Source organism: Labrus mixtus, chromosome 13 (genome assembly GCF_963584025.1).
Source record: "Labrus mixtus chromosome 13, fLabMix1.1, whole genome shotgun sequence".
Taxonomy (NCBI): domain Eukaryota; kingdom Metazoa; phylum Chordata; class Actinopteri; order Labriformes; family Labridae; genus Labrus; species Labrus mixtus.
The window spans coordinates 25,944,898-25,959,620 of NC_083624.1; the positions used below are offsets into that span (position 1 = coordinate 25,944,898).

Below are 14,723 nucleotides of genomic sequence, written 5' to 3' on the forward strand. Positions count from 1 at the left end.
CAAACAAAACAAAATGAAAAGTGTCAGTAAATAAAATGAATGAATTAGAAAGAGGGACAAAATAAGTAAATGAGCAAACAGGACAAAGAAAAACATAGTAACAAAATGATGTAAAATAAAACTGGTGGGATAGGTTGTAGACATGGTGATGATTTTTGGTGTTATTTGTTTGTTTTTATTTTGTTTTTCTCTTTGTATGGGTGCTAACATGATGATTGCCAAATATAGACTGTTTATAAATTATATTAAAATTGTTGTGCTAATTTCCTCTCTCCTCCTTGTTTACCTGCCTGGTTCCCCCTGTCAGGTTGACATTCTATGTTTAAAGGAAAATGTCCCAATAAATTTACAGTTGAATTGAAATTCTTGATAGTGATGTGCATTTTGACTTCATTTCAGTTCTCTAAGCTGTACCACGGCGTGAAGCGGGCCGATAACCCTCCACACATCTTTGCCACTGCAGATGCAGCGTACCAAAGCATGGTGACGTTCTGCAAAGACCAGGTATTATACAGAACAATCATCTGATGAGTGGAAACATGCAACCCTGTGATTATACAATTGGGAAAAAAAGAGAGAAAAATAAAAAAGGAAAATGCATTTTATACAATGTGGACATTCATAGCTTGATAAGTTATTGAGTAAAAAGTGTTTCCCTTTGTTTTAGTGTATTATAATCAGTGGGGAAAGCGGTGCAGGGAAAACAGAGAGCGCTCATTTGATCGTTCAACATCTTACCTTCTTGGGAAAGGTATCGTAACCAATATTTAATTCAATCTGCATCTTCAAAACGTGCTTATAGAAATGTTGAATCCTGCATAATCTCTAAATGTTTATACAGATTATATTAAGGAAACATGTTGATGCTCTTAGGCGAACAACCGGACGCTGCGTGAGAAGATCTTGCAGGTGAACCCCCTGGTGGAGGCCTTTGGAAACGCCTGCACAGCCATCAATGACAACTCGAGCCGCTTCGGTAAATACCTGGAGATGAAGTTCACTCCCACTGGAGCCGTCATCGGGGCAAAGATATCGGAGTACCTGCTGGAGAAGTCCAGAGTCATCAAACAGGCGACGTATGTGCTGCTGAGGCTGCTTCTGATTGGCTAATCGTGTGAAACATCTCTTAACTATTCTGTTTGTGTTCACTTAGGGGGGAGAAAAACTTCCACATATTTTATTACATTTACGCTGGACTTTACCACCAAGACAAGCTGAAGACCTACAGGTTACCAGACAAGACCCCTCCCAGGTCAGCATAGAGGGGGGTTTGATAATACTCCTGATACCTCCTGCCTTCTCACTGTAGAAACTGATCAAATCATAATGTGTATCTGTATCTGTAGATATATTGACAGTCAGCACTGTAAAGTGGTGCAGGACATCGTCTCCAGCAAGCTGTACAAGGAGCAGTTTGATGCAATTCAGGAGTGCTTCAGAAATATTGGCTTTACTGAAGAGGTACATTAATACTCCATCAAATACCTACTATAAGTATTACATCATTTTTTTTATTTGAGAGTTTTGATATATGTGTATTTTTTTTTCATTTTCATTTTCAGGAGGTGATTTCTGTTTACAGAATTCTCTCAGCCATTTTAAACACCGGCAACATTGAATTTGCGTCCATCACATCCCAACACCAGACAGATAAGAGTGAAGTGCCTAACCCAGAGGCCTTAGAGAACGGTGAGATATAAACAAGGGCAATGTGTGTTGTAATAGTCAGAAATACTGGTCTTTAAGCCAAAGAAACAGGTTGCTTTAATGGCCTCCTCTGGGATCTTTATTTGTGGTTTAGGTGAGATTTTTAAAAAAGCAAAGAAAAAAAAAAGCAGAAGGCTATTTTATGTTTTATTCCCTCTATGGGTGATGATTTAAGGAGTGAAATGCCCTTCTTCTCTGCAAGAATTTTATTTAATAATGAAACTATTACAAGAAATGTGTTCACAGGCCTCTGCTTTATGTTTTTTTCATGCTTATCATTTGTACATTTGTAATAAAGCCAACTTCATTTCAGGCGTGATAAAGCCCTTTTTATGGACTTTATTGTGCATCGCACAAAATCAACAATGAATCAGCCAAATTTGGTGACCCAGAAAATGCTGGGGAAAAAAAAGACAATTCTCTGTAAGCAGTTGAAAAGCATAATTTATACAAGCGCAGAAGCCTTTTCTATTTACATAACAAATGTAAAGACACCCAGAGTAAAAGATTGTCGGGGCTTATTTTTATGCTAATGATAAAGGCAGATGAGCTCTTGATTATCACACTGATTAAGTCTCTTTTCTCTCCTCTCAGCTGCGTCTCTACTCAGCATCGGCCCAGAGGAGCTGCAGGAGGCGCTGACCTCCCAGTGTGTGGTCACCAGGGGCGAGACCATCATCCGCACCAACACAGTGGACAAAGCCACCGACGTCCGAGACGCCATGTCCAAGGCCTTGTACGGCCGCCTCTTCAGCTGGATCGTCAACCGCATCAACTCCCTGCTGCAGCCCGACATGAATATCTGGTGAGTGTGCGCCTGGTGATGAACATCTGTGTGGACGTCCACTGTTACTCTCTCTTCTTCACTGATCTTGAGCAATCAGGCAGAATTTCAGCCGGGCTCTGATGACCTTTGTGGAAGCCTGTGGAGGTAGATGCAAACATGCAGAGGAGAATATCAATGCGCAAGCTCAAGACAAGCAAAGGAGAGCGAGAAAAAGAAGTTTTAATAAATTTTTGATACAGAGTTGCGTGCAGAGAAAATAATATTCAGATGATTAAAAAGACTTCAGAGAGACTGCAAAGAGGCTGTTCATTGATCCAAAAGAATCCCTTCATAAATGTGAGCGTCGACTGTCAAGGAGTTGTCTGTCAGATGTACAAAAGCCAGAGTTCCTGTCTACAGTCCAGTCATCTTTGCTGTTTCCTTATTGCCATTAATAACCTGGTAGCAAAGACTAAAGGTGACCTCTACATACAACGGCTTATGACTGATGATGAGAAGCAGCAGCTCCCAGCACTGAATATGAAATGCAGGCTGTTCACGCTGTGTTGTAAGAAAACGAGTATTGTTTGTGCAGATATTGAAAATGACTTGAGGTTGAATCAATAGAAGCTGAAATAAAACCATCTAAGCAGCTCTGAGATGATGAAAACTGATGTTTTTGTGGCAGTCCAGAATAGATTCTAGTATTTGGGTTGAACTAGGATTATCATTAAAGTTTTATCAATTAATATGGCTGCTGGGGATTTGCTCCTCGCTCGTTTCATAGAAGAATAAGTTTGTTTGTCCCCTTTTTTTCTCCTTTGAAGTGCCGCAGAGAGCGGCATGAATGTGGGAATCCTGGACATCTTTGGATTTGAAAACTTCACAAAGAATTCCTTTGAACAACTGTGCATCAACATCGCAAACGAGCAGATCCAGTTTTACTTCAACCAGCACATATTTGCCCTCGAACAGGTGAGCTCGAGACACGGCGCGGGGTTAGTGATAGTACATCTGTACATTACATGGTGCTGAAGATGTCACTGTAATATGATATGTAAATGCATCAACAAAACAACACTTCTGAGTGATGAAACATACTGAGACAAACAACCTGCTCTTCAAACATTTGTGGAGAAATGAGTGGTTTTAATATAATTTCTTTAATAAAGAAAGAGATGCTCTCTCTTCATGAACTCTTAGCTTCTCTCCGGGCTGTGATGTGTGAAGGATTGTTTATGCTGTTGTGAAACACTAAATGAGTCTCTTAATTGATTTAATGAAGTTGTTTACCCTGAAGTGCGAGACCTCTTTTTTTCGTTGATGAAAATTAATAGACATTAATCAAGAAGCATTTTACCTTTTAGTCTTTTAACTTTGCCTCTTAAAGGGAAAACCTTCTCTACATTTATAAGCAGACGTGAACAAAAGCCAGTGAATTAAATACACACAAGGTCAATTACTGAGGCAGGATTTCATACAATCTAATCATATTCCCCGTTTGTTCACGTCCATTTTCCAGAACTGTTCAGGATGAGAACTGTAATTGAAAGCTTCATTTGTCCCATACACATTAATTACTGCAGTGATCATTGAAAATAAGACCTTTAAGCCTGTTGAAAAGATTCCTCTCCTCAAACAGGATGGAGCTGGCCCTGATGAAGCGGCTGCAGCTCAGTGGAAAGGGATTTTTATGTAGTGTGGATGTCTTCAGTCCCGCTGTACAAAGAAACTGATTATTCTGAGTTAATGACTTAAACATGAGGACGCTTTAGATCCATTGGTTCCTCTTTATTAGTAAAATATATATTTAAAAACAACTTTTTGATCTGAAATTTAATAGATGCAATAATGTGATTTGACTCTGGGTTAGTGGCAAAGTGAAATAAATTATGAATAAGTAAGTGACTCTATTTGTTAGTTCAGAGCTGCTCTGCTTTATGCATTCAGTGAAAAGACTCTATTATGAACTTCACTCATAGACTGCTGCTGTTTGATTCTGTTGATCAGAAATTCCCTCACACACACAAACAGAAGTAATATTTAGCCAAGATGTTTTAATTGGGTCATTTAGAGAAATCATTAACAAGCTACATTTGAATTAGATGGAGTACCAGAGCGAGGGGGTGGATGCCAGTCTGGTGGAGTACGAGGACAACAGGCCCATCCTGGACATGTTCCTGCAGAAGCCCATGGGCCTGCTGTCCCTGCTGGACGAGGAGAGCCGCTTCCCTCAGGCCACCGAACAGACCTTAGTGGGTAAGAGTTATTCATGCAGCCACACAGTTCATACACCTGTTCACCTTAACTGATTTATTTTGTTCCTTTTTTTCATTTCATGCCCACAGATAAATTTGAAGACAATCTGCGCTGCAAGTACTTCTGGATACCAAAACGTGTGGAGCTTTGTTTTGGGATTCAGCATTATGCAGGAAAAGTAAGTCGTACCTTTTTTTGGAAATTAAACACAAATAGATTGTGACATTTTCCTCATGGTTGTGAGAGTGGTGATTATGTTGTTTAATGCCTCTTGTGGTAAGTAAACTAAAGTTAAATGTAAAATACTTTGCAAATGGTTCAGATAACAGAATGGAAACGATTGAGCATATGATTGTTTTGACAATTTACATTTTCAAACGACTTAAAGCTAAAGCAAATTAGATGGTTCATATTTCAGTTACTAGGATAGGATGAATAAATAAAGGTTTTTCTTGACTATATGATCATATTGTGTTACTGTTTACTATCTCCTGTGACACCTTTTGGCTTGTTGCAGGAGTAAGATCAGCGGTCTTACTGGCTTTAACAATACTGGCACATTAACATTAGCTCTTCTATATTTAAGTGGAAGTCAGCTACATAGCAAACAAAGAACCCTGAAAGTACGACCACATGTTTACACACTGGCTTTCCCAGGTGTACAGAGTCAAAGAGTCAAAATGTCTTCAGTGAAAGATACAATATCTGATACATTTACTTGAGATTTTGATAGAATAAACATTTTAGATAGATAGATACTTTATTGATCCCGAGGGAAATTCAAAGCATCCAGTAGCAGGTTACAAAGACGTTCATGACATGAAACATTTGTTAAAAAATTAAACCACAAAACCGACGCCCCCCTCCCATACATATATATTAACCTGAAAAAAAGATTTAAAGAATACCCCTAGATGAATCCAATTATTTTTAGCAATGTTTAAAAAGAAGAAAATGATTAAAAAAAAACAGACATTAAATAACAGTCAGTGCAAATATTAAAGGTGCGATTTAAATAATTGTGAGGTTTTAGTCATGTTTCAGCCTATGCAAAAGGGAAGAAACAAACCACCCTGTGCCTCTGCCTTGTGTCCTGCTCTAAAGGTGATGTACAACGTGAATGGCTTTTTGGAGAAGAACAGAGACACTCTTCCTGCAGACATTGTTGTGGTCCTGAGAACATCGGAGAACAAACTTCTGCAGCAGCTGTTCTCCAGCCCTTTAACTAAAACAGGTACACCATCATAAAGGCCTCAATGAAAGATATTCAGTGATGTAGAAACATCTCTGCCCCTAACAGATTATTCAGCAGCTGAGCACAATGGAAAAGGGAGATGGAACTTTTCTTTTAGACAAACTACTGTGAACAATGCTGGGTTCTAACTGTGCCAGTGTCTCCTGCTTCCATAAATGTTCAGGTAAGTGGGTTTCTTAAAGATGCGGCTCGCAGGCATCTCCTGGTCCCCCCCTTCATTTCAAGCCTCTGTGTGCCGTGCTCGGGTAAATCTGCAGTCTCCATTATCTCTTGAGAGGCTCAGCTCTCTGCACGGCGCTCTGTTTTTATTTTCACTAAGCTGTCCCTCTTGGTTTCCCACTGCTCAATGCTATCTACAGATTGTGGGTGCAGTGGGATATTTTTATGATAAGGTTCCTAAGTACCCAGGGGATGAAGAAACAGTATTTAGAGAACACAAAAGCAACTCTTCCCACCTCTTTTCTGTTGGTTAAATGAAGGTAGAGTAATGTGCTCGTCATTAGCCCCTGCTGAGGCCTCCTGGTCACTTGACTTAGCTGAAATGCTAATATATATGTGTTAAATTATCTGATTCCCACTTCTTACTTTATTTCTGCTAAGCCACATTATGTGATTCACTTCCTTTTTAGGGACCTGTAAATGCCTGCTTTCAGTCCCAGTGGCATTAAAAGAAGCTTCATTTCACAAAAGGCACCTTAGCTGAGACTGGAGCAGGAGTCTGTGTGGTGTGTGGGTAAACTGCAGGTTGTGCACGAGGGAGCCCTCAGCCACTTCTCCTCCACAATTCACAGCTTCAGAGGAGTATCCTCTATAACAACAAACTCAGTCAACACTTAAATTCAGTGCATAAGTCCCCTGGATAGGTGCTAAACTGTGCTGTAGTGTTTACTGCTTTTACTTTTTTCACTGTTTATTTGTCAGTTCTGCCATTCAGAATTTAAACGATTATTTCTCTGCTACATTTTCTTGACCTTTATATCCTAAAAAAGTGCAACCAGAGCTCACAGGCAATGCAATGCCTCCTTGCATGATAATTTTGCAGGCAGTATGCCCCTCATTTGCTGGCAGTCGACTCTTTTGTTATATCTTTGGAGTTGGAGGTCCAATTTTCTTTTTTTTTCTTTTTTACAGTTTGTGAAACTGCAGATGATCTTGTTAGATAAAAGCTATGAAACCCTCCTCTGGCTTATCATTCTGGAAAAGATGGAGTGCCGTTTAAAGTGAGATACAGTATAGCATAAGAAAATTATAAATCTATTCTGCAGGGTAAAATTTGCGGGGGGATTTAATTTGCATTTTACTACACATTATAGATTCAGTGTTATCTATGAAATTACCATTATCTGAGGGGATCTGATGAAAATCTGTTTTACACCAGGGTGGCTTCACAGTCTCTGTCGTCTCCTCTCAGTATCACCACTAGGGGACACCCTCGTTAGACCTGCAGCCTGCCGCTGTTACAGAGGTGAAATAATGGATCTGAGATGTTACACACATGCAGTGAGTGTTACAGTTTGACGTTTAACTCTGACAGGAAGAACGCCCTTTTTAAGTTTAAAAACAGGAAAACAGTCCCAGTTTATGAAATATTTCCTTTCATCTAAAAAAACACAAAGCAGATGAAGAACTCGATGGTCTGTGTATTCCTGCAGTTCATGTCTGAAGAGCAGTAGGAAACTGAGGGCCCCCAGAAAGTAAAATCCTCCCAGGGGCAGTGAATAGCGGGGCCACTTGAGCCCTGCAGAATTCGGGTCCTTGAGGCTTGGACATGTGGTGGTGTTTTGTCAGAGGAAATGGGATGTATTTGCATGGACAAATTCATCAGAGCCGGGGCCTTTCCCGGATCATGGGGATCACCGTGTTTGAATTGGCTGGGCTCAGTACGGCCTGCCAGGGCCCGGGCAGCCTGCGGTCACAGTATGGGTCTCTGCATGTGTGTGTGTGTGTGTGTGTGTGTGTGTGTGTGTGTGTGTGTGTGTGTGTGTGTGTGTGTGTGTGTGTGTGTGTGTGTGTGTGTGTGTGTGTGTGTGTGTGTGTGTGTGTGTGTGTGTGTGTGTGTGTGTGTGTGTGTGTGTGTGTGTGTAGCTGCAGGGCTGTCTGGCCTTGCTGCTCGTAGCCCAGAACATCTGCACACACAGCATCTCCAGACTGCCAGTCCTTTGTTTGAGTGCAGTGAAAATTGAGCGCTTTGCAGAGTGATGTGTGCCCAATGTAAAGTTCACATTCAGTGTAAAGACATAACGTCAAACTCCTGCTGTTTTTACTTTTTCTTTAATCCAACATTTATCTTCATCAGGGCTTTGACACTTTATAATCTAGGATAAAGGAAGCGGGGGGGGGGGGGGGGGGGGGGACACTGGTTTGAGAAAAAACAGATCTTTATTGGTTGAATTTGTTTGAAATGTTGAATAATCAGCTAACCAGCTGGACATTTGACAAATGATTATTAATAGAACTTTGAAAAGACAGAATTTATGTGAAGCAGTAAAAATATTTCACTAAATCTTATTTTCTGCTGCATGGACTAATGGAAATGCAGCTAATTTTCTGAAATTATTCAGAATTTTAGCTTGTAACGCTATGCACTAACTAAATTCAGTTAGTTCTTTAAGAACTGTTTGCTGATACTTTTTTTTAATCCAAAGGAAGATTAATTTCATTGTGAAGATTTAGCCTCTGCTAAGTGTCCACAATCTCAGGTCTAACATTTCTTGTTAAAATGCTAATACAACAATACTGACCTGTGAGAAATAAGGGGTTATAAGGTCAAGTCCTGCATGTATGTCAAGCAATTTACATTGTTTTTTCATCTTCACATGAAGCCACAGCAGCAGTCCTCTGCATCTCCCTTCATGTTCGGAGATCCTCCTGTGTTCAACTGTCAGGCTTCTCCCAGCGATATGACACATTTGGCTCTTTGTTCTCCGACAGTGTGAGTTTTTTTTTTTTCATCCCCCCAGTGGGCAAGCAGCACCAGTCTCTCTCCACCAGACTTCCACACTGCACTCCCCACAATTCTGTCCCAAAAGAGACACTCACCAAGTAATACTTTTGTTCAATTTCTCCCCTTATCGTGGAATGTTTTGAGTCAGCAGTGGGATTTTTGACGGGCCCTGCACATCAATAGCGAGGAGCCATCTCTCCTAAGTCACATGGTACAACATCCTTTGATAAATGCAACACAGTGTTGTGTCACTAAAAGCCAATTACACCATGCTTTTTATGATTGATCTGCTCTGACAGTAGTGGATGGCATTTAAATCAACAGCCCCCGGAGCCATCTCTAGGCATAAACGGTGGTGGTTATGGAGGGGTGGGGTGGGTGGCGGGGGGGTGGGGGGGGGTTATGGGTGCTTTAATCTCATTTGCTTGGGTGCTGAGTTGAGTTTCTAGATCACATGTTTTTGAAAAAGAGAGCGGGAGAGCAGTAGAGATATCCAGCGAGCGTGTGCTCACTCAGCTTTGGGAAGGCTGCTCTCTCTCACAACTTTGATTGTCCCCCGTGTCGACAGCTCGATCCGCAGCTTCTGAAGTACAAGGCGCACACTGGCACTCATAAAAGCATGTAGGGAGGTGTCATATTGAACGCAGGATTGCTTTTTAATCCCAAGCACATTGACTATTCTTGTCAATAGAACCCCAATACAACTGCCAGCTTGAGCTTTTTTTTTTCCTACAGGATTCTTGCTGGGCTTAATTTTCAAAGTGAACGCACAGATGCCAAGGAAGGCTTTTTCTCCCACCCTCCCCTCCTCCCATCCCCTCCACTTCCCTTCCCCATACACCGCACTGCCTCTCTCTTTCTGTTTGTCCTGGAAGTCCATGCCAAGATCAACATGCGTAAAGCAGAAACGATCAGTGGGATGCTCCACCGCCGTCTGTTTCACGAGACTCAATGACCTGATGGAGAACAAATTCTCTCACCTTCCCTACTCTGTGAATTATTCATCTTTCTATCTGGAAACTCTTCTTCTGTCTCATTTATTTTCATCATAAGTCCTTGTGAGAGCACTGACAAGTAAGTAAAAAAATGGCCTCCAGTTGTAACTTAAAACTCACATGGCCTCTTTCTTTTACTGGATCCACTGTCAAAGAACAAATCTTCCCTTTTCCTGCTCGTCTCTCTGGTTTGAATAATTAGAACCCACATCATTAGACAAGTTCCCCACTGTATCTAAATGAGAAGGTCTTCTTTCAGGCCGGACATCACAGGTGATCCCTTGGTTTCATGTCTCGGGAGGCAGACATCTTTGAGGATACTGACTATTAACCCGTGCTCTAATCATGTAGTCAGGAGGGGATATGAAACCCGCCAGAAGAATGAATTAATACGACCCGCCAAGGAATACATGAAGAAAGCAGCGAGTGTCCATTTGCGAGGCTTAGGTACAACTGTCATAGTTTCTCTCATCGCGGCGCAGCCCCTTCATCTCCCCTTGATGGTGTCATGGAAGTGAGAGGCGTGAAAGCACAGTGACACTCCACGAGCCCGTTCCACTCACAGCGGCTAATTCAACATGACAAATGTGCTCAGATGATCTGGCCCAGCAGCGCTAATGGGGAGAGGAGAGAGCGCACTTCATTTGCACAAGACCCACTCCAATTAATCCATCCAGCTTTACTCTGGGCTAATTGGAGCGGGGCCCTCCCTGCCTGTGTGCTGCTAATATACCCGACACAGTTAAACAGCTCCTGTTCTCAAAGATCATCGTTTTTTTTTGTGTGTGTGTGTGCGCATGTTTTTCTTGCTGTTGTTGGTTTAGATTATGCCGAAGGGGCGGTGTAGGTTTTAAAATCTGTCCCTGTGATTCTAAACACAGGGCCCGCTCACAAACATGTGTTCATAAAGAGCAATTAAAAGCTCAAATTTCCATAATATCATATTTCACACGTTCTTTTCTTCTATTTTTAGTTGCCAATTCAAAACATCTTCCGAGCACATTTATTTTACAAGTACAAAATGCATAATTAAACGTGACAAAATCTCAGAATTTGAATGTTCAAATGCAAAAAGTGTAAATGGCTGAATAAATAAAGTAGATAAATAAATAAAAGTTAGCAGATAAATGTCAAATACAGAAAGCATCATCATCACAAGCTTAGTAGACAGTCTGAGTTCTTTTGAAGTGCTCTCACATCATATGTTTTGGCTTGTTTTGACTACAGTGTGTGTATGTGTGTGTATATATATGTGTGTGAGTGTTTGTGTATGTGTTTGCCCATGAGACGCAGCATTGCTTTGGCTCAATTCAAAACCTTTGGCACAAGCGAGGCATTCTTTGTCTCAAGTTAGAAGAGGCCTGGCTCCTAATTAATCCATCATAAATAGATTTTGATTGATGGTTCTAATGCTCACTTGATGGTGCAGAGTCCTCTGAGTAAGTCACTTACTGATCCTGTGTTTAAGTTTTTTGGCTCCTTGTCAGACTATGTCCTTAAAAACTGACGTTGAGTTCTAGCAATTTTTCAGCAGAAGCTGACTTCATATTTGCATTTTTTGAAGTTCGTCCGCGTGCTGGGAGAAAATCTAGAACAATTGTTGCCCTGTCACTTCAGCTTTATCTTCAAAACTTACAAAGGTTTTCCTCCTTGCCATACGCGGCTGCTTGGGTAACGCTGCCTCCTGTGTCTGCAGACGTATTTTTCTAAAGGTGTGTGTGGCACATCTGTGCAGCTATTGTTTATTCATGGAGTAAACCCTTTGAAATGTGTTAAGATACTTCCCACTCATTATAAAAATCCTGCCACCCATGGATTAGGACTTTGATGTCACCAATCCTGCTTCAAAGGCTTCTTTCACTGCTATTAATCACAGTTTAGCCTCTGAAGATATAGCCAGAGAAAACATTTGGACATCTTGTGCAGAAACTTTGAAATGTTCAGACTGTCTTGCATATGCTCTGTTCATATCCTTTCCGCTGTGTGTGGGGCTGTTGGACTGCTGTGCAGGCAGCTGTGCTGCTGAGTCCATGTATTCAGCTCATATTCAGTCTTCTTCTTCACTGTCTAGTGCTCAGCTGCAGAATGAAAACCTTTGTAAACATAGAAGAGCATCTCGATCATTGTTTTACATCCATTGTATGCAGGAAAAGTAGAAGAAAAGTGTTAAAATACAAACTCAATGTTAGATAGCTGACATCATTCTTCCCTTTATTCCACTCAGCTGTTAAACAGGTTTCACTTTGAATACTGATATAAATATTTACGTCATGTTCATTCACCTATTTGGAACATATTTTATTTTAATCATATATATTTCAGCATCCTTTGTACTCACCACCATTGCACTTTTATCTCAGAATCAGAATCGGGTTTTATTGCCAAGTACATTTACACATACAAGGAATTTGACTTGGTGTATTGGTGCTAAACAATTAACAAGGAAATAAAGCAGAACTAGAAACAACTTAAATAATACAGTATAAGAAGATATTACAATATATAAAATAGAATTTAAAAACACAAAATGTACAAAAGGTGCAATGTAGAAGCTGTGCAATGTACATATGTACACATCAGGGTTAATATTAAAGCTCCTGTGAGGAACTTTGGGTTTGAGTTGATTTTGGCGCCCGTCTGTGGACAAATAGTTTCCTCTTATCTCTTTGCAGATCCTTTATATGTGTAAGTACGAGTGTTTCCTGATGGAAAATCTCGTCCTGCTTTCTTTTAACTGTCAAACACATCACTTACTGGTAATTATTTTCTGTGGAACATGGCAGCATGTACTGTACATCTTCTCACGTACCTGGGGGCAGTGATTATTAATGTAACAATATAGAAATAATCTGCCATCTTACAGATGTCTCCCTTGCATATGTAAGTCATATAGAGGCGTTTTAATTCCAGTCTATTTCATAACAAGCTAAAGACTGCTTATTGGCGCTTTAATGTTTGTACATGGAAAGCAAAGTTAAACCAAAGACCTCTTCTATAAATGTGCACAAATACAAACCTGGTCAAACCTGGTCAATAAATGTGAGTCTCATTCGGTATCTGACAATGACTATCTGCTAGCATACCAGTCGTTGCACCAATCAGATACCATAATCTTAAGAGGCCTCTCAAAGTAATTAACTGATTTTTGGTGTTTTATATTGTGACAATAAGAAGCAACAACAGTGTGATGCTAGCTGAGATTGTTGTCAGCTAAAGTTTGCAAAATGTGACTTATCAGTGTTTTTCCACTGAGAAACACAACATTTGTTTAATCTTTGTTGTGGTATCAGAAGGCTACTACTCATCATCAGACATTACTCCAGTCTTGATATCTGCATCAGTATCACAAAAGAATAAAATGGTATTTATAAATCTCTTCTTATGCCGTGTTAATGTTTGTTGTTGTTAACAGGGAACCTGGCGACGTCCAGAGCCCGGGTCACCGCTGCCTCCAGATCTCTGCCTCCTCAGCTGGGCTCAGGACGCAACAAGGTGAGGCTCTGCTCCTTTAGCACAGATCACCTGAGAACAAACATAATGTGTTTTTATTAGAAGCTCACAGGCATCGCACCATGAGCCCAGTAAAAACTTGTGCTGCGAGGCGTAGCCATATTAATTGACTGGCTCTGTTATGTTTGCCGTGTAGCTTGTGGTGATGCAGCATCACCATCTGGCATTTGGTGTCTACGGCATAAAAGTTTTTAGGACTTACAAAGTGTTATTGTTGTGTTGTTAATGGGAACTCCAGAATTATTAAATGTGTTGTATGTCCTCACAAAAGACTTTAATTATAAACTTTAATAATCGGTTGTTCTTTTGTGTTTGGCCTCCTATGCTTTGTTCTAAAGTAAATCTGTGTTATTAAAGATGCTATATAAGTTAATGTATTATTTAAAAAAGGTATTATGATAGTTTCATGAGTATGTCTAAGGGCGCCCTCACACTAGGTAAAGTTGTCCCATACCCTGCTGGTCTGCACTCACACTGCTCCAGGACTAACCGGGTCTGAGCACGGTTACCTCATAACATACATAACGTTGTAATACAATGCATGCATATACATAATTATGAAGCGTGCTTAGCTTACAAGACAGGCGGCCTTGAAAAACAAAGAAAAAGGGGATGTGCCGTGTAGTCCGCGTCTGCAAATCGGAGAACAGCACAGAGAACATGACGGCTACTTTACTGACTCTGTGGCTTATTCTGAGTGATTTTAGTCAGACACAGCCATTACACTCTAGGATTTGTCGATAATGAAGGCTGTCCATGTTGTGTATCTGTGCATGAACTGTACCGTGCCGAAGCACACCTCTTCTAAGCGTGCCAGGGCTGAGGAAGTGTACCATGCTTTAGCACGGATGAGAGCGCTCACTAGTCAAACTAACTCAACTTTAGGGGTGAAGTATGCGTAGGCATTGCCTAGTGTGATTGCGCCCTAAGAAGTACATTGAAACTGTTAGCATCCAGTGTTAATCATGTTCTTACTGAAATTCCTCCCAAGCTTCTTGGAGTGCCTTTAGAGTTGCACAGTGTTAAAAAAACACTATCCTTTCTTTTCTCACCTCAGGACTCATTCCACTGTATCTATTTTATGTTATTTAAAGGCTTTATCTGTGATTTTTTACACTTAAATGTAATATAAATCAAGTATATCCTCTGAAAATAACTCTGTGAGTCATGACTGTCAGTCCCACTGTCTGTGATGTTTTCAGAGTCCTATCTTCAGTTTGTTTACATCGCCCGGACGGCCGGCTGACTCCCCCCCTTCAGTTGTTTAATTGAGGGACTAGAGAAAAG

At 40.7% G+C, this 14,723-nt stretch overlaps 1 protein-coding gene across 7 annotated transcripts in view; it reads left to right on the top strand.

The window, feature by feature from the left end:
* Positions 1-14,723, top strand: part of myo3b (myosin IIIB) — a 69,816-nt gene that overhangs the window by 27,429 nt on the left and 27,664 nt on the right. For 6 of the 7 annotated variants that reach the window (XM_061054424.1, XM_061054425.1, XM_061054426.1 and 3 more), the window contains 12 exons: positions 400-504; positions 668-751; positions 874-1,076; positions 1,154-1,252; positions 1,347-1,461; positions 1,563-1,689; positions 2,302-2,512; positions 3,301-3,448; positions 4,579-4,732; positions 4,822-4,910; positions 5,837-5,966; positions 13,339-13,418. In XM_061054424.1, the coding sequence (XP_060910407.1) occupies positions 400-504; positions 668-751; positions 874-1,076; positions 1,154-1,252; positions 1,347-1,461; positions 1,563-1,689; positions 2,302-2,512; positions 3,301-3,448; positions 4,579-4,732; positions 4,822-4,910; positions 5,837-5,966; positions 13,339-13,418 (1,545 nt within the window). The remainder of the gene's footprint in view (positions 1-399; positions 505-667; positions 752-873; positions 1,077-1,153; positions 1,253-1,346; positions 1,462-1,562; positions 1,690-2,301; positions 2,513-3,300; positions 3,449-4,578; positions 4,733-4,821; positions 4,911-5,836; positions 5,967-13,338; positions 13,419-14,723) is intronic. The other variant, XM_061054429.1, reaches the window with a different exon arrangement.